General features: G+C 40.4%; 2 protein-coding genes across 2 annotated transcripts; both read left to right on the plus strand.

Annotated features, from left to right (window-relative positions):
- Positions 1 to 2,464: 2,464 nt before the first annotated feature.
- grhl3 (grainyhead-like transcription factor 3) lies at positions 2,465 to 11,283 on the plus strand. Its single transcript, XM_020590969.1, has 15 exons — positions 2,465 to 2,541; positions 4,017 to 4,194; positions 4,279 to 4,343; positions 5,105 to 5,357; positions 5,468 to 5,707; positions 6,573 to 6,684; positions 6,842 to 6,936; positions 7,581 to 7,733; positions 7,860 to 7,935; positions 8,026 to 8,150; positions 9,046 to 9,065; positions 9,179 to 9,264; positions 9,348 to 9,433; positions 9,621 to 9,685; positions 10,937 to 11,283. The coding sequence occupies exons 1-15, from the start codon at positions 2,525 to 2,527 to the stop codon at positions 11,052 to 11,054; spliced, it is 1,689 nt and encodes a 562-aa protein (XP_020446625.1). The 5' UTR covers positions 2,465 to 2,524; the 3' UTR covers positions 11,055 to 11,283.
- A 930-nt stretch (positions 11,284 to 12,213) lies between these two features.
- On the plus strand, positions 12,214 to 16,775 carry cldn23l (claudin 23-like). The gene is made up of 3 exons (XM_020590782.1): positions 12,214 to 12,508; positions 14,587 to 14,625; positions 14,851 to 16,775. Exon 3 carries the CDS (start codon positions 15,027 to 15,029, stop codon positions 15,780 to 15,782), a length of 756 nt encoding a protein of 251 aa, XP_020446438.1. The 5' UTR covers positions 12,214 to 12,508; positions 14,587 to 14,625; positions 14,851 to 15,026; the 3' UTR covers positions 15,783 to 16,775.
- Positions 16,776 to 16,821: the final 46 nt, after the last annotated feature.

Raw genomic sequence — 16,821 nt, forward strand, 5'->3', positions numbered from 1 at the left:
TGTGTATGTATGTGTATTTCTTCAGAGCCATTGTATATCTAAACATACATGTAGAGCTTGATAATGATCAATAATTTATTGTGCTTGAATGCACACTGTAGAGCATATTATTTTTAGGATATAAAATTGTGTTGATATATCAGAGATGTTTTTAGATGTTTGCATCAGGGCTTTGTAGGATATGACTGAAGACAAAGAGAGAAAGAGAGTGAAAGAGACCGAAGAGACTGGTGTGAGGCTAAAAGAGCTAAACATTTTGATATGGTAATTTCAGTACTAATGAAGGACAGAGAAAGTCCATGAACATTAGGATGAGAGAGAAAGAAACCACAGGCAAGTGAAACTGTTCACACCCTCAACAAGCTACTGAAAAGTGAGAGGCTCACTGCTGTGTAGAAAAGACGCACATCCATGTTACTTCCATCCTCTGTCCCTTTTCTTCTGGTCATACAATTGATTAAATCTGAGAGATCTGAGATAGCATTTGTTATATATTTGTTATGTGTACAAACTGGGGAAGTGGGCCATAGAAACAAACAGATTTTTGTCAGCCATATTTAGAACACTGTGGGAGCTTTTACTGGAATGACTGTAATTAATTCCACTTGTGTAGATGCGCATTCAGGACTTACAGTGCAGACTAATGAAGGTGTGTCGTGCATTAGTTTTCTGTTCTTTTTTTTTGAGTTGGTGCCAATTTGCCCTCGGAGTTCTGCGTATATGGGTGCGTTATTCTGAGAGGGTGTGTTTAAGTGTGTGGGCAAGCTGCACAGCACGCACCCTTGTGTGTTACCACGCCAGATACCCTCAGGCGCTAGCTGCAAGAGGTGCGTGCGCACACACACACTTATACACATGCAAATTGAAATGTGTGTGTGTTTGTGTGTTGGTGGGTGGAAGATAATATATCTTCCTGACACGGATTCCTGGGTACAGAGAAAAACCAAGCTTTGGCTTTACTTGTTAGGAAGTATGTGTGTTTTTCTGTTAAGTCATTGTGAGTGAACATCTTGTCATGATTGGCAGAAGCATGTCTCCAATCATTTCCACAAACCATCACCTGAAGTACAGTGTATCCCACTTCCATATGCAAAGTAAAAAGTGTACATTTGGTCAGAGCAAATGTGCGTTATGCATTCAAAATATTTTGCCAGAAGGAGTTAAATAAGAATCTGTATCATTTTTATCATTACTTGTATAATAACAGTCCAGCAGTAGAAAGTGTATTTACTCAGGTTTTTCCATTTTATGTTACTTTAAACGTTTACTTAATTATCTTCTAGATGCAAATATTGCACTGTAAATTTACTACACACGGTGTGCATGATAGCTGTAGTTACTTTTTCAAATGTCATCTTATAAAATGTGTTTTTTATGCTGATCACTATATAAAGTAGTGATTTGCTGTAGCTTCATCAAATTGTGACACTTGATACTTCCTTTACGTTTCATTTTGTCAATAACAACAATAATACAATAAATAAATAAATGTGATATATGTGATAATACAGTATAAATCTCTACAAAAAAAACATTCTGCATAAGAGTATTATTAATACTTTAGTACTGTGAGAATAATATTTCCTTTTTTGTAGTTTTATTTAATTTCGGATTGAGTCCAATATTTTACATGATGCTTTTACTTAAGCAAATGATCACAGTTGACGTTTAATAAAATTGGGTAATGGTTTGTATGTAAAACAATCAAAATGTAAAAATAATTATGACATTTTTTTGTTTTTTCACCATATAATTATGTATTTGTCTGCAATAGAATTAGAGGGTATAATGTTTATTAAGAAGGTGCCTATGTTGCTGTGTAACAGTTAAAGTATTGCTGCAACACTGGCTGCACTATTTTGACCTTATAACTTCATGTTATTGTTTTTAAATTCCAATGTGTAATTTTCACTTTAATTTGGCTGAAAACTCCAATCTTTTTAAATAAATGAGCTCCCCTTAATCCTGCCTCCTCTCAGTAGTTTTGAGCACAATGGTAATGCATCTATGATCCCCAGAAAAGAAAGAAACCAAAACCTATTTATGCAATGGAAATGGTGGAGAGTGAGAAAAGATACTGAAAAGCTTTTAGCATGTTAAAGCTGAGTTCTGGACCTCTCCCCTCATTATGAAACATCTCACACCTCTGGGATCCCCAGTCTCACTCTTTTATCCAGAGCAATAACAAGATTCAAAACACTTGTTTCTTGGATTGTCTTGCAAATGTGTCTCTTTGCTGCACACGCTCATACATATGCAAACCTCTTTCTCTCCAGCCTTGGAAGAGTTAATAATTTTACACCTGTCCTATCAGACACCTGTTTCAGAGCTCTCGGCCAATCAGAGGACAGAGGGGAAACTGTGCTGGCATTAAATAAATCTGTGCCTCCTTCAGAGGGAATCACAACATTTGACTCATCTGTCACTGCACTTCTTTGTTAGACTGTTGCCGAAAGAGAAACACATAAAAACGGCGAAGAACTGAAATTAAAGGAACCTATTCCGGCTGACTTGGACTGGAGACATGACCAAAGAGACTGAGTAAGTTCTGTGAGGATATATTTTTTATTGTTGTTGCTTAAAATTTGTGCTTCATGTTTACCCAAGTAGGCTTTTTGTTCTTAACTTAAAAACATTTTGGTATGGGCTTGGTGCAACACAGTAAATAGCTCATGTAGATTCCAGTCTGGAGGACAGAACCCCACCTTCTTGTAAGTTGCAATGAGACCACCATGTGAAAGACTGAAGTTTCAAAAAAGAGGTGTTTTTTGTGGGGGGAAATGATATGGATAATTTCAACACTCGCACACATAGACATACAATTTTGAGTCTCTGGTGGTAGCGGGTACGTTTCAGTTTGTATTTTCACTCACCTAGGGGCCACAGTGAACAAAAGGACACCAGGAAATAATCTCCTCTTGAGGTATTGAACAGAGACAGGGGGCAATGACAGGGTGCAATGCCCTGAATTACATGATGGTGAAACCCTAGACCCTCTCTCTGCCTCTGTGTAATAACATCTGCATTGGGTGGTTTTATGGACAGTAATTAATGGAGTTTCATTGTGTTCAGTTTTTTTTTCTGAGGCTGCTGAACGTGAGAAAAAGAGAGTAACAGGTGCATCTGAGTAGGTGTTTTAGGTTTTTAATTAAGCTGAACTGTTTTTAAAAAAATAGATGCACAAAGATTATAGTTAAAATCTGCAGTTTTTCCTCACTATACTTGTTTTAAATTGCATTACTCATTAATCCTTATGAGAAATCCTTACATTTCTCTTTCAGGTTTGGTTCTCCTCCTGTCAGCACATTTAATTAGTGGTTTATCAAGAGTAAGCTGAAGTTACTTGTTCATTATCTACTTCAGGCAAATTCCAAAGGGGAATTTGATTTATTATCCAAAGGCTTATTTGGTAGGCAGGATATTTACAATCTAATGTCACTGCAGGTCTCTCTAAACAAACCCAATCCTTAAAATCCCAGGCTTTAATTGTTTGTTTTTATATAAGTAGCATGAAAACCACAGCTCACCCCTGCAAAGGTTGTGGGTTTCTATTTACTTACTAAAAAAATCTTGTTTGAGACCTATATAAATAATAGAGTTTGTACTCGATTTGGGAATGGAGTTTGCTTTCCTTTCACAACACTGGAAACCACTAAATATTAGATGAGTGTGTGCATGTGCATTGGTGGGTGGCCTCTGGCTTTTTAACCATTTTTGACACAACTGATTTTGAGGGATGTTACTCAGCTTTGTGGTTTTGCAATCGAAACTCTTCTTGCTCAGGGGCAAGTATGTGCAGTGCTCCAAGGCTCAGGTACAGCTGCTACACTGCAGCTTATTCTCCCTCTGTCAATCACTGTTTGTCAAATACACAAACACACCTGAACACATTTTGTCCTCCCCTGTTGAAACACTGGATAATTTTACATTTCTGTCATTTTTTTGTGCATGTTTTGATTCATTAATCAAACTCTCAATATAATCAGTGACTCACCATTTGTTTCTTCTCCCTGTAGGACTCTGGGACTGTTCTTTCAGTGTGAAAACTTCAACTGTAATAACCGTTATACGAACCACATCATGGACTCCTGGCCCTACCTGGAGAGCCCTGTTCCTGAGCCGAACAACCCCAAACCTAGATTCCACCCAGGAGACGACCTGGTAGCCCTAACCATGCTTTACGAAAAGTGCAAGGTTGCTAATGTAAAATTTGAAACTAAGCAAAGTATATTTTATTGATACGAGCCATTTTGACCAATTCTGATTTTATTTTTCCAGAATCAGAAGGAGCAGAAGATTGCTGCCGGTAACCGCGGTGCCAGTGCCTGCAAATCAACAGAAAGGTAAGTGCTCAGACCAAATCCAGCAGTTCGCCTACAGTACAAGTTATGATATGACTCCATATGTATCAGTCTTCACATTGCTAAATCATATATTTTAAATTATTTCTGGGTGCAGCTGCATGATTCAGATATTAGGTTTTCCTTTTATTTCTATCCCATCTGTTGTTATCACTGAATTGAATTTATTAGTGAGAGTGTTAGTAACAGAAAAAGAGAAAGGCAGGGCTTTGGAAGGCCATAAACATGTGAGTGTGTAATACTTAGGTCAAACACAATAAGAGGTCTTCCATCTCTCCTCTCTGTATCATCAGCTCTGCTTTACTTAAAGACTTTCACAACAGGTGAACAGATGGTTGTTTTTCCTCACTCTGTCTTTGCTGAGCTCCTTATTCCTACTGCTTGTTATGTGGGTGAGAAATGGCCATTGTTAGAGCACAGTGTTGTCCCCCCAAATAGTTTTAACAGAGAAACTCAAACACAGAAGCAAAAAGCTGGATTAAGTGACAAATAGTTCCCGCCCAAACCTTAACCCCCGTCTTTCTGTGAGCTCGCCTTGCAGTCGCTGAGTGTGCTGAGTCGAGACACAAAAGGTGCTTTTACTGACTGTTGTTTGTTTGCATAAGCTACACACTCCTGTAGTCGCTTTAAGGTGATTTGTGTCATCCTGACCTCCCAAAAGTCTGTTGGCTTTGTTATTGTAATTAATCTGCTTCCTCTTTCCTTCCTACTTCCTCTTTTTCATCTTTTCCCCACCTCCCCAGGATTCCAAACAACACCATTCAGCTTGGTTCATTGGAGGCGTCCGCCAACGTCATGAACATTCCAACTAGCCATCCTCAGGAAGCTTTGGAATCCAAGCAGAACACCATCCCTGTTCCCACCACCTCGGACACCTACACCACCCTGACCAGCGTGGTTGCTGACACTTATGATAAGCAGGACCTCAACATTATCTTTGACTCTTTGCTGCAGAAGTGGCCAGAAACCAGTGCCTTCTCTGATCCCAGCACTGAGGTAAGTAGGCTGTCATTATCTAAATACTGAGCCCTGTTTCCTGTGCAACTAGCCTGTCTCTGTGTCTCTCCCCCGTCCTTTATTAATACATAATTTTGTGTGGATGTCAGCCTCTTCACTACAGTGACCCCTTCCCTGAGGATCAGTCCAGCCCTGTTTACTCAGGCTCCTACAGTGACTCCCCACCAGAAAGATTCAGGAGTGAGTTCCAGTTCTCTCTGGGAGCTCCCTCTGCTTCTCCTTACAAGTTCAGTGAACTGCCCATGGTCTACCTGAATAAGGGCCAGTTCTACCCCATCACTCTACAGGGAGTGGATAGCAGCACCTGCCTTACTACCACCAAAGTCAAGGTGAGTCATAGTGACGCATCAGAAAGCACGCAACTTTTGCTTTTGTTCTGAATTATTCTCTAGAGTTGTTTTTCTGTGTGTATGTTGTGTAAACTGCGATGGATTGACGACCTGTCCAGGGTGTACCCCGCCTTCGCCCGATCGCCGGCCGGAATTGCCCCCCTTGTTACCCCGTTCGGGGACTAAGCAGTAGACAATGAATGAATGTGGTGTAAAAAAAAAAAAATAACTATTGTGGTATCTTTCCTGTCACTTCTTCAGATTTTTCAGTTTTCAGTTTTGTTTTGTTTTGTTTTTTTAGTTTTCAGAGTTTTTTTTCAAGTAAATAAATTCTTTGCGTGCCATCAAGCCAACCCTTCCCAAATATTTGTCCCTCCCTTGGAGCCAGCTCCTCTGTGACAAATACCCTGCTGACAGCTTGTACAATGGGGTGGTACCATTAAAATGACAGTGTACTGCCCTGTATAATTTATTTCTACTGGTGATGTAATGGGGCCGGAGTGCAGCAGGCTTCAGCTCTGCTCCATTTGTGTGATCTGGCATTATGAGAGAGAAGGGTAGAGTGGCGGGGGCTGAACAAAGAGGGTGGGAAAGTATGGTCTAGTTTAACAACACAGGTGACAACCCTTTTCTTTGTCAGTTGAATTAGAGCCTAAGAAAATACTCAAACACACATCAGCTTACTGCAAATAACTGATGACAATGTGAAGAGAAAAGGGGAATCTGGTGTGATGAATGAAATGTGGTGGCTTTTCATTGAGAGTTGGTCATGGTCTTGGAAATGTAGGCAGGTGTAAAGGGTTACATTCAGCCAGACAAATGTCCCTAATTCTCTGTCTGTGTCACTTTTCTTTCTCCACTGCAGACATTAGTAATGGCTGTGTTTGAGAATGACAAGAGCCCAGAAATGCAGCTCCGCTTCTGGAACCACTGGCATGCGCGCCAGCCGACTGTCAAACAGAGGGTCATCGACATCGGTACGTTCTTCACACACGAAAATACACGAGGGCATAAATGTGAAAAATGTTCTCATCTCAGTTTCTGGCATGAGAATTAAGGCATCATTCTTATCTAATTAGAAACCTGAGAATTTTATGCATACGATTAAAAAATCTATCTATCTGTTTTTTATAGCGGACTATAAAGAAGTGTTCAGTGGCATTAGCAACATAGAGGAAGTGGCCTTCAACGCTCTCTCCTTTATGTGGAACCCCAGTGAAGAAGCCAAGGTAAACACACCTCACTGTCAAGGAAGAATGCATTAGTATGTTTTAATAAACATAGCTCTTTAAGGCCACTTCTCGAGAAGAAACAGAACAGGTGGACGATTTAGAGGAAAAGAGAGGAAAGTTAAAAAGGGGAGGTGGAGAGAGAAGGAGCGGCTGAGGAAGGAGGGTAGGAATCCCAGATATGTGTTTGGCCCTGAGGCTCCTGTCATCGCATCAAGCAAGAGCCACGACAGCTTATCTGAGCTTCTCCATGGCCCAAAGGCTCCAGGGTGGGGTCACCAAACCTGCTGGAAGCAGGAAGAAAGGGAACCATACACAGAAAATAAGAGGAATAAGGAGAGAATAGAGATGCATAAGATTGTGCTTTAATGGTAAAAAAATAAAATAAAAAGAGAAGGAAGGCAGTGAAATAAATAAATTACAAAAAAACAGCAGGTGTTCTTAAACCAACAAGCATGATCTATTTTTATATGAAACCTTGCTCATGTTGTGAATGTCACCTACTTCCTATTTTGTTTTCAGTGGCCTGTGCCTCTAAGATCTGCTCTACTAAGAATACAGGAATAAACAAACCATGTCACTGGTTAAAAAAAAACTGGTGCCAATGTGATGCACTTAAAATACCTTCTTTTCTTATTCTCCAGGTGTACATTGGCATCAACTCCCTGAGCACAGACTTCTCTTCTCAGAAGGGAGTGAAAGGCCTGCCTCTAAACCTGCAGATTGACACTTATGACTCAGTAACCAACAAGCTAATACACAGGGCTGCTTGCCAGGTCAAGATTTTCTGTGATAAGGTAAGTCCTTAATGTCCTCTTACTTTGTTCATCGTTTTAACATGCAATCCAACTCTGCACCCATGAGATTTAAAGTCATTGTTGTAACTATGCAAATGTGTGTGTGTGTGTGTGTGCTGTACTCAGGGTGCAGAGAGGAAGATGCGTGATGAGGAGAGGAAGAGAACCAAGAGGAGGGGGAAGAACATTAGTGATGTCAACAGTAAGTGTTACAAATAAACACCTTTAAAGGTAATTAAAGTATCCACAAAAGTGTATTCTAACTTCATTCACCTTCCTGCTTTATTTTCAGCCAGCAAATCTTTAGTGACCAGCTCCATGGGCAGTGATTGTACCTACTTCCAGACCCTGGATGACCATGTCACCCAACCAGTTTTGTTTATTCCAGAAACACACCTCTCCAGCTTACAGCGTGTGGTAGGTCTCCCCTCCACTATATATTACCAGCATCTTTTTGCCACCCTTTCCTCCCCTCTCCTCTGACTCTGTTTTGAATGAATCATGTGCCCGACCTCCGTATCCCTCCAGGCAATAGGGAAGGCACGAGACAGCCGAGGAAAAAAACTGTGGGAAAGTATGTGGTGGGAAAAGTGGGCTGGGATGAGGGGAGGGGATCATGTCAGTGAAAGTGAGACAAAACACTAACCTGAGATGAGCTAATTGGAGTCGAAACCAGGCGCAAGTACAAGCCGCTACCAGTGCTGACACTGAGATTAAGCTATGGGGGCTTTCATGAAAACACACATGCACACCTGGTGTGTAACAGCACAGACACATGACATACAGTATGCGCCACCCTCATGTTCTCTGTTTCTTTCACTCACATGTACTTACAAAAACAGTGAGGTGAGTGTACTGTTCAGACAGGCCGGCTTTCCCACACTATGGAGTGTAGGGGGATGTGTGTGAGAAATAAAATGCATATAGACGCAAACAGGCATCAGGTGATTAAAAAAAACTGTTGATACTGTTATGTTAGACAACAGCATTGCAGTTTAGTAAGTGATTAAGAATATGCAAAATAAGACACCAGCAGTTACAAAATGACTTAATAACCCAAAGCTCTACAGTTTTTACCGAATGTCTCAGGCAGAAAATGTCTTTGATTGGCCAGAATGATAAAAGTCTGATCTGTGCCCACATTCTGTTAGGGGTTATGAGAAATGCTGCCTTAACATAATAATAACTATCCATTTTGAAGGTGTGATGCACAGACAGTGGTGGGAAGGGGGACATGAAGCATTGCTTTTATCAGTGGAGTTGTGTCTAATCAGATCTCTGGTCTCCTCTTTGTTTCTCTCTGTCTCTCTAGTCCATGGATGACATCGAAAGGTAGGCATAGATAGTAAACACAAGGCAATCTGAACGGTTTATCACAATCACTTACGTTTAAATAGACGCACATGGCCACTTCGGTCTAATAGGAATGTTTGTGGTCTTGCCAGGAGTTCTCTGAAGAGGATGTATCCAGAAAGAGACCAAAACAGCTCTCCACCCAGCAAGCAAGCTCGCAGAGAAGACCCACAGAAAGGTAGATAGAAAACTCAAAGTTAGCTCATAAGCTTTTGTACTTGTTTGATTCTGAAGCATTTCTTCTTTTCTCACTTTTAAAAGTTTTGCTGTACGTGCGGACGAGTGCAGAAGAAGTATTTGATGCACTCATGCTCAGCACGCCAACGCTGTCAGGCCTCCGAGAAGCTGTAAGTGTCACATGATTAAGTGTCATACTGAAGGAATCTGACCTGATTTTTGAGGTTTTGTTGTTACCTTCTAGCAATCACATTCTTCATGCTCACATAGCATTATCTATACTATTTGTTATTTTTCATGTCTTCTTTAGACGAGAGACTGTGCTAACTGTTGTCTCATATGTCTTTCGTTCCTCAGATTTCAGAAAAGTACAGTATGCAAAAAGACACCATTGGGAAAATCTACAAAAAATGCAAGAGAGGGTGAGTTTCTTGTTGTGTCTTTACACTGGCTAACACACAAGGTAGATTAAAGGTGTGCATCTCACACAGACAGTCATGGAATAGATTCAGGGTTTAGCTTGTGGCTTTAGTCTCATCCTCCTTTCAAGAAGCTCATGTTGACAGACCGGGCTGGTAAGGTAGTTGGCTCAGCCTCCTGGAATGTACTAATTGCAGTTCCTCCAAAACAAAAGACAGGTGATTGAGAGGGAGGATGAAAAGATTTCAAAAAGTCCTGCAGATGAATCATGGGTGTTTGTTGTATTTATTTATGTTTTCATAATCTCATTGGAACATCAGGAAGTTCTGTAGTGTTGAAAGAGATATGTGGATAAAGGTTTTCCGAAGTTTCCAGTTACAAGTTGAAGGTTGTCCATCAGGTTTGGAACTGTCACATTTATATCAGCTCAACAGTGAAAAAAGGTCAGATGTTGACTTTGTAAGAGGTGTGTTTTTCCTCCACTGAATTTAGGTGCTCTGTTTAAAAAAGAACCTCACTGTGTTTAATTTATATCACATATCATATGGTAATTTGATGATTAATGGTAGGGAGTGTTTCCTGGCTTTGAAAACACACGTCTCATAAGCAGAGTTTCTGTATAGTTCCTTTTACTTCAAAAGATACTTGGTCCAAAGCTGTTACACTGGTGATAGTCTGGGTCACCTCATAGACTAATAACAGAAGACACAAGAGGGTATTTTATAAGGTGCTAGTAAGAAGGCTGAAACACCATCAGGTGACTTCTCTGCTGCTTCCTGGCAGCTATCACAGCAGAGGGAGCAGCTAAGCTAACTGGTTGGGTTACATTCTCCCTGCAGTTCCCTCTCTCCTCCTTCGCTCTGGTCTTCAGTCAGCCATGTCCCTGCAGACAGAATGCATGAGCCGGTGGTTAGTTCAGTCACTAAGCCCTTAAACACATAAAGGTTAGTTGGTTTTAGTAGAGGAGAGAGTGACCTGAGTTACTAACACTACTGATACAGGACATCTACATGAGAAGCTTAAAACAAATGGTATGTTAAGTTTTAACCAAACAAGAAAACTGGTGACCTGTTGTTTATGTCATATAAATGAAAAGTAGAGCACATTACATTTTAGAGCCAATTTGCATGTCCTAGTTTTGCAGATGAATATTCTTGTAACAAATGAATACACTTTTGTCCCACTTGATGGGCACCACTAAAAGATTTTCCCTCATGATAACTTTTAAGTGTTGCTGGTCTTTTTTTTTTCAGGATTTTTGTCAACATGGACGACAACATCATTGAACACTACACCAACCAGTCGGCCTTCCTCATTGAGATGTTAGAGGTGGTCCTCGGTCAGTTCCAGGTCACTCTTATTGAAGTATGAAAACATGTCAGCTGTCTGCTCAACTGAAGGATGAAAAAAATCACAGCTGCCAGTTTAAACCATCTCTAAAAGCATCGCCCAGTCAGAGACTATGTAAGCTGTGGGCCGCTGAAACTAATAAGAGAACCGGACTAAAAGGACCTCAACAGTTTCTGCAATTTCAGATACCAAACTGTTCCTTTATTTTGTAAATACCACTCGCCCCAGTTCTTATGGATTTTGTTATTTGAATTTAATTTTGTAACCTAATAGCAATTATAATGAACAGAATGTACATAAATGATGTAAATAACTTTTAATATGACAGTGTTTTATGAACTAGCCACGCGCATGTTGCAGTCCATTTTCTACAAACTGCTATGTATTTCAATTGTTTTTTTACAGAGTTCTGTACGTGATTTGTGCAGAGCATATTTTCAGAGGTTGCTATTCTTGCTGCTTTCAACGTACTCATCATTTCTTCTACCAGGGGTGTGTTTTCTCTCCCACAACCTTCTAATAATGGTTTTCACTGTCAAAAGTATCTTCCTTAGTCGTTAGTTTCACGACTAAAATGGCCTGACACCGGGTTGCATTTGGAATCTAAAGTCACACATTTCCAACCAAAAAAAATAACCACACAAGAGTTAGTATTGGCCATCATTTAGCCCGATGCTGTGGACATTTCGTGACTGTATGGTGTAAGTACAGAGTTTTTCAGGTAACTGTTCAAACCCTCAAAACCCAGCAGCCTGACAGTGGCTTTTATTGTATGCATGTGTATGAGTGTGTGTAAAATGTTGTAGGACTTTTCTTTCTTTATATGTTATGCATCATTTCAAAGGAAACATATATCCCTGTTATATTTCATTATTATACCACGGCAGGCAATTCTGGTTGTGTTAGTCATGTCTTGCTCCCCCCCTTTTTTAAGAAAATAAAGAAAATGCATAATAGGTTTTTGAGATTGTTTTTCATTTATTACACATGCAGATTGAAAATTTGTATTCACAGCTGCTAGCAGCTCTAGCAGCTCTGTGTGCCCCAAAATAGACTCCACACAAGTGTTTGCATAAAATCTCAGCTTTTCCCTATTTGGTGACACTGATGGGGAAACGCACGGAGGCACTCAGCCCTAGATATAACACAGACATCCTTCAGCAAGCACACACACACACATACACACACTTATACACAGAGGCAGGAAAGCAGACAGAGGGAGAAGCAGCAGAAGAAGAGACACACACATGCACAAGGACAAACGGACATGAAGACAGAAAATTAGACAGTGGAGGCAGGTGGGGAGACAAATATAAATGTGGAAACCGGGAGAGATGAAAAGGAAGAGCAAGCAAGAATAACGAAGAGGCGATTGCACCATCTGCTGCCAGAGGGAGAAATGTGTTAGCGACTGACACACGAGCAGGGAGGCATCCCGACATCTGCAGTGAGATACACACAACCCCACCTGAATGGTAAGTGACTTTGACTTCATAGAACTATGTCTGCGTGCGTTTGCCTGTGTGAGAGAATGCATCTGGCTATTAATAACCCACATGGGGTTAATCATTTGCAATTCATGACTAGCCTCTTCAGCAGTGTTTTTGTCTCTTTACTGTTCCCATTCCTTGTGTCTTATCATTTCAGCATGGAAAATAAATCCGGCATCTTATGAATTCATTGCATTTAGATCATAGCAGTGGCAGGCAGTAATAAAAGGATTTGGCAGATGCCTGTTATTGTATGTTCTTAATGACTCTGCAAAAATCCATCATGTAGTCTGATAAGTGCAGCTCTAATTTCAGCTCAACTTAAAAAAAAAAAATCTACTTACAGTAATTTAAAAACACAACTGAGGAATCTTTTCTACTGTAACGAAAGTAACAGATGATTGATGTGTACAAAAACATACCAAACACCTTAGTCTTTGAATGAGGTGCGATTTCGTAAGACGCTGTCAAACCCATTCCATTCACACCTAATGAGGAAAATGACTTGACAGCTGCTTCAGCTCTCTAATCCTTGTGTCTGTCATTTTGTTCTATTCCTGCCATGTCAATAAAGTCAAACATTTTGCTAGCAGAACACGAAATACTAGCATATTTTCAATCATATCCACAATGCTGGCAGAGTATAATCTTAGACACAGGTGACACTTGATGACAGGAACTTGTTTTAAAAATAAACCTCACTGTTTTCCATCTGTTCAGCATCGACCATCTTCTGTACATTAATTCTCACAACATAGAAATGTGAATTTTCTTGTAATTTATTCTTGTCTAGTCTTGGATGTTCTAACATATTTTATTTTTTCTAGTATATATTAGTCAGTGCGTAGGCTTAAACCTGCTCGGTTGTCTTTCATTTCTTTTAAATTAAATGTTCATTCCTTTAATACAGCTGACTGGTCAGATTTCTCAAATTAAATGTCATCCGTTCTCCAGTGACATTTTCAGAAGAAGTACTGCAGCATTAATTTAATAAAATATACAAAATTCAATGGTATAGGTTGAACATTCTCTCCAGTACTTTGAGTTGCACTATGCCACAGTGCAGTCATCCACATACAGCTCCTTTTAGATTACTTTTCATACTATAGTTCCTCCCAATAAGGTTTAATCATATGTTATTACAAATTTGTAGCTTTGGGAATAAATCATTATCATTATGATATAAAAGAAAAGTCATGGGGGAGAAAATTGTCCTGCAAACTTTAATATGCAGCTTCTTGTATACCTGCCTTAGAAAATGATCTTGTCTTTTTCACATTAAGACAAATTACTGTTGTGGATATTTGTGTTTGTGTGTCTATCTGCACGAGTCACACACATCGTTATGTTGTTATGTCATCCCCGTGGGCATTTTTTTGTTCCTTGTCCAAGCTAAGACGCCGTTGCTGGACTCACTCTGCATTCAGACACTGGCCTGACAGAATTACTAAGTCAGGTGAATTCTTTCAAAGAGTTGGCCATCAGTCATCAGGCTTTGAGAAAACAACACACACACAGAGTTTGATTTAATCTGTCTTGCATTAATTTCATGGAGACTTACCCAAACCTTAACATAACCCTAACCTTACTCCTTACTCTTTAAACCAAATTGTGTCTCTAAAATTCAGCATTTTACTTTGTGGGCACCAGCATCCAGTCCTCACGAGGAAGACAAGTTGTTAGTTGGTTCTTGGTTTTGGGTTCCCACAAGTTTACAAGGCCACACACACACACACACACACACACACATCCACAGCTGAACTCAAGTATAGTAAAATGTGTTCACACAAAGCAATCAGGTCTTGAATAGAGTCTTGTGATAAAGCCACACACACCCTGTCACACTGAGGCTGTCCAGGTTGTCGTATCCTAGCAACAGACACTGTATCGACTGTTCAGTCTTTTCCTGTCCGGCACTGGAGCAGTGAAGCCAAACCTCCTTCTGCTTTTTGCTGCTGCTGCTCGAGCACTTGTTTCTTCTTCACTTCGTACCTTTGTTGTTTCTCACATTATCTCATCCTTTCTTTCCATCACTTCAACCTGACGTGCGCTGCCTCACTAAGGAGTCTGCCGCTAAAAGACAGGAGAGTCTTGAGAAGAAGGTAATGGATGAGCTTCTCTTTATTAAGCTGTTGAGCTTTAAGTTTTTTGATTATTGTACTGATCATTGCTTTTGCTAACAGCTGATTTAGACCTTTTTTGTGACCCTGTTAAATTGGCGTCTGGTCATAGGACACATTTGTGAAGTGTTTTTCTTCAACTTGAGAAACAAAAGACAAGATTTTATCCTCTTCTTCATCACAATTGTGTTGTTTATTTTTTTCCAGATTGTCCTGAGTAGTCTCACAACACCCAACCGCTGAGGCAGCATTCCTGTCTGGAGAAGAAGCAGCCGCTGTTTTTTTTACCCACATTGAAAAGCACATTGCTTCATTTTTACCAAACTCAAATTAGTTATATTCCTTGAGAGTTTTGGTAGAGAGTCAAGGTTAGACCATTTAGAATGCACACTCCAGCATCCATGGTCATGGGGATTGTCTTTTCCCCTTTGGGATTAGTCCTCGTCTTCACTGCTGCCATCACCCCTCAGTGGAGAGAGGGACAGGCACGTCTAAGCATGACACGGCCGGGGTTACTCTTTCGATCTGGAATCAAAGGTCAAGGGATGGGGGTCAGGTCTGGGTCAGCGGACGCTCTGCTCTTACTGCAAACAGATGGACTTTGGGAAAGCTGCCTGCAGGTGGAGCACTTAGAGCTGAAGCAGTGCTTGCCTGTAGCAGGTCCCTACCAGAGAGACCCTCGGGTTCACCTAGCACAAGGTTTGGTCCTGACCTCCTTGTTCCTATGTGGCACTGGTATTGTTCTGGCCTGTATCGGGGTCCGTTGCTGGACAGATATACCTCTGAGAGGCGTAGCAGCTACAGGGGGACTCCTGGTGGTGATGGCTGGGTTGCTGAGCCTAACTGCATTAGGGGTGTACACCCACAACCTCACAAGACTGGGGATCATAGATCCAAGTCAAGGGATGAGCAACCCCAGGATCCCCCACCTTAGCCTGCGTCCTGGCGGCTCACTGTACTTTGGATGGTTGGGTTCATGTTTGCAGGTGCTGGGAGGATGTGGTCTGCTCTTCAGCTTCAAACGACCAAGATGCCCGACCTGTCCATCCTGCCCAGAGCTACCTGTCTGCCCTGCATGTGGTTCGTGTCCGGAGATTACCAACAAGCCAGACACAGATGTATATGAGGTCAGCTGTTAGAGTGTGACATCATGGATAAAAATGGACAAGTCACTTCCAGCTCATGAGGTAATAAATCTGCCACTTAATGAAATGAGTCATTAATGACTGTGAACTACAGGATACTGCCACTCACTGAATAATGGACTCTAATAATGGGTATGAACACAATGGATGTTTGCCTCTTGACATAGACAGAAATATAATTTTGGGGTGTAAAAATCATAACAACCAATCACAGAGTACAAAGATTGCTACAGATTCAACAAGGTTAAAAAAGAGTTCAAGTACCTTCTGCCTTTAACTGTAACAAGTGGTGAAACATGACTGAAGTGTCTCTTTGTGCTGCCTTTTACATGAATTTGCACCGGAAGCAAGAAACCTGACTTTTTGTGTGTTCAAACAAAACTGTGAGATGTATAATATTTGTGATAAAATATGAGTAGATTAGCAGCTGTTTCTACTATGTTAGGGCTATCAATATGAGAGATAGTTTTAAATTGTGTTAAATAGCTTACCACTGGCAAAGTGAAAGCAATTCATTTCATCAGTATTTTAAATTAATAAATATGGCATTCTTGTTTTGTTAATGTGGTTTTTTTATAATGCAGCCGACAGTTTTACAATTTTCTCTCAAAATGATGCTTTTTATGGGCTTTTGATTCAGTCACTGTGAGCAATGAAAAAGGCTAATTTTAGACGTGTGCACAACATTACAAACAATCTGTTAATCTCTTAGCCTGTCTGTCAGGGTAAATCTTTGTACAAAGCTTTCATCTAATCTAATGAATGTGACATTACAGACTTTATGACAAGAACAGGAGGAGGAGGATGTACAACAGGGTGTTGTTTGTTCTTTGTAAATTGTTCATTGGTGTTAATTTACTATGGGGTGTTTATACTTGATGCTGCATTCTGCATTGATTTATCACTGTGTACTGCATCCTAGCACCACAGTTTTATGTGAAATTAAGAGTAAAAGCAGATAAATACAGATTTAAATAAAAAAAGATTATGAACAAAAATAAATGGGCATGGATTGATTTTGCTCCTGTACTCA

The sequence above is a fragment of the Monopterus albus genome, unplaced genomic scaffold, assembly GCF_001952655.1.
Source record: "Monopterus albus unplaced genomic scaffold, M_albus_1.0 scaffold13.1, whole genome shotgun sequence".
NCBI lineage: Eukaryota > Metazoa > Chordata > Actinopteri > Synbranchiformes > Synbranchidae > Monopterus > Monopterus albus.

Excerpts from the sequence above, each read along its gene's own strand:
- grhl3 (XM_020590969.1), top strand. Across the intron at positions 5,708-6,572 it reads TTACTACCACCAAAGTCAAG|ACATTAGTAATGGCTGTGTT; the intron begins GTGAGTCATAGT and ends TCTCCACTGCAG. Across the intron at positions 9,686-10,936 it reads TACAAAAAATGCAAGAGAGG|GATTTTTGTCAACATGGACG; the intron begins GTGAGTTTCTTG and ends TTTTTTTTTCAG.
- cldn23l (XM_020590782.1), top strand. The coding sequence starts at position 15,027 with ATGCACACTCCAGCATCCATGGTCATGGGGATTGTCTTTTCCCCTTTG.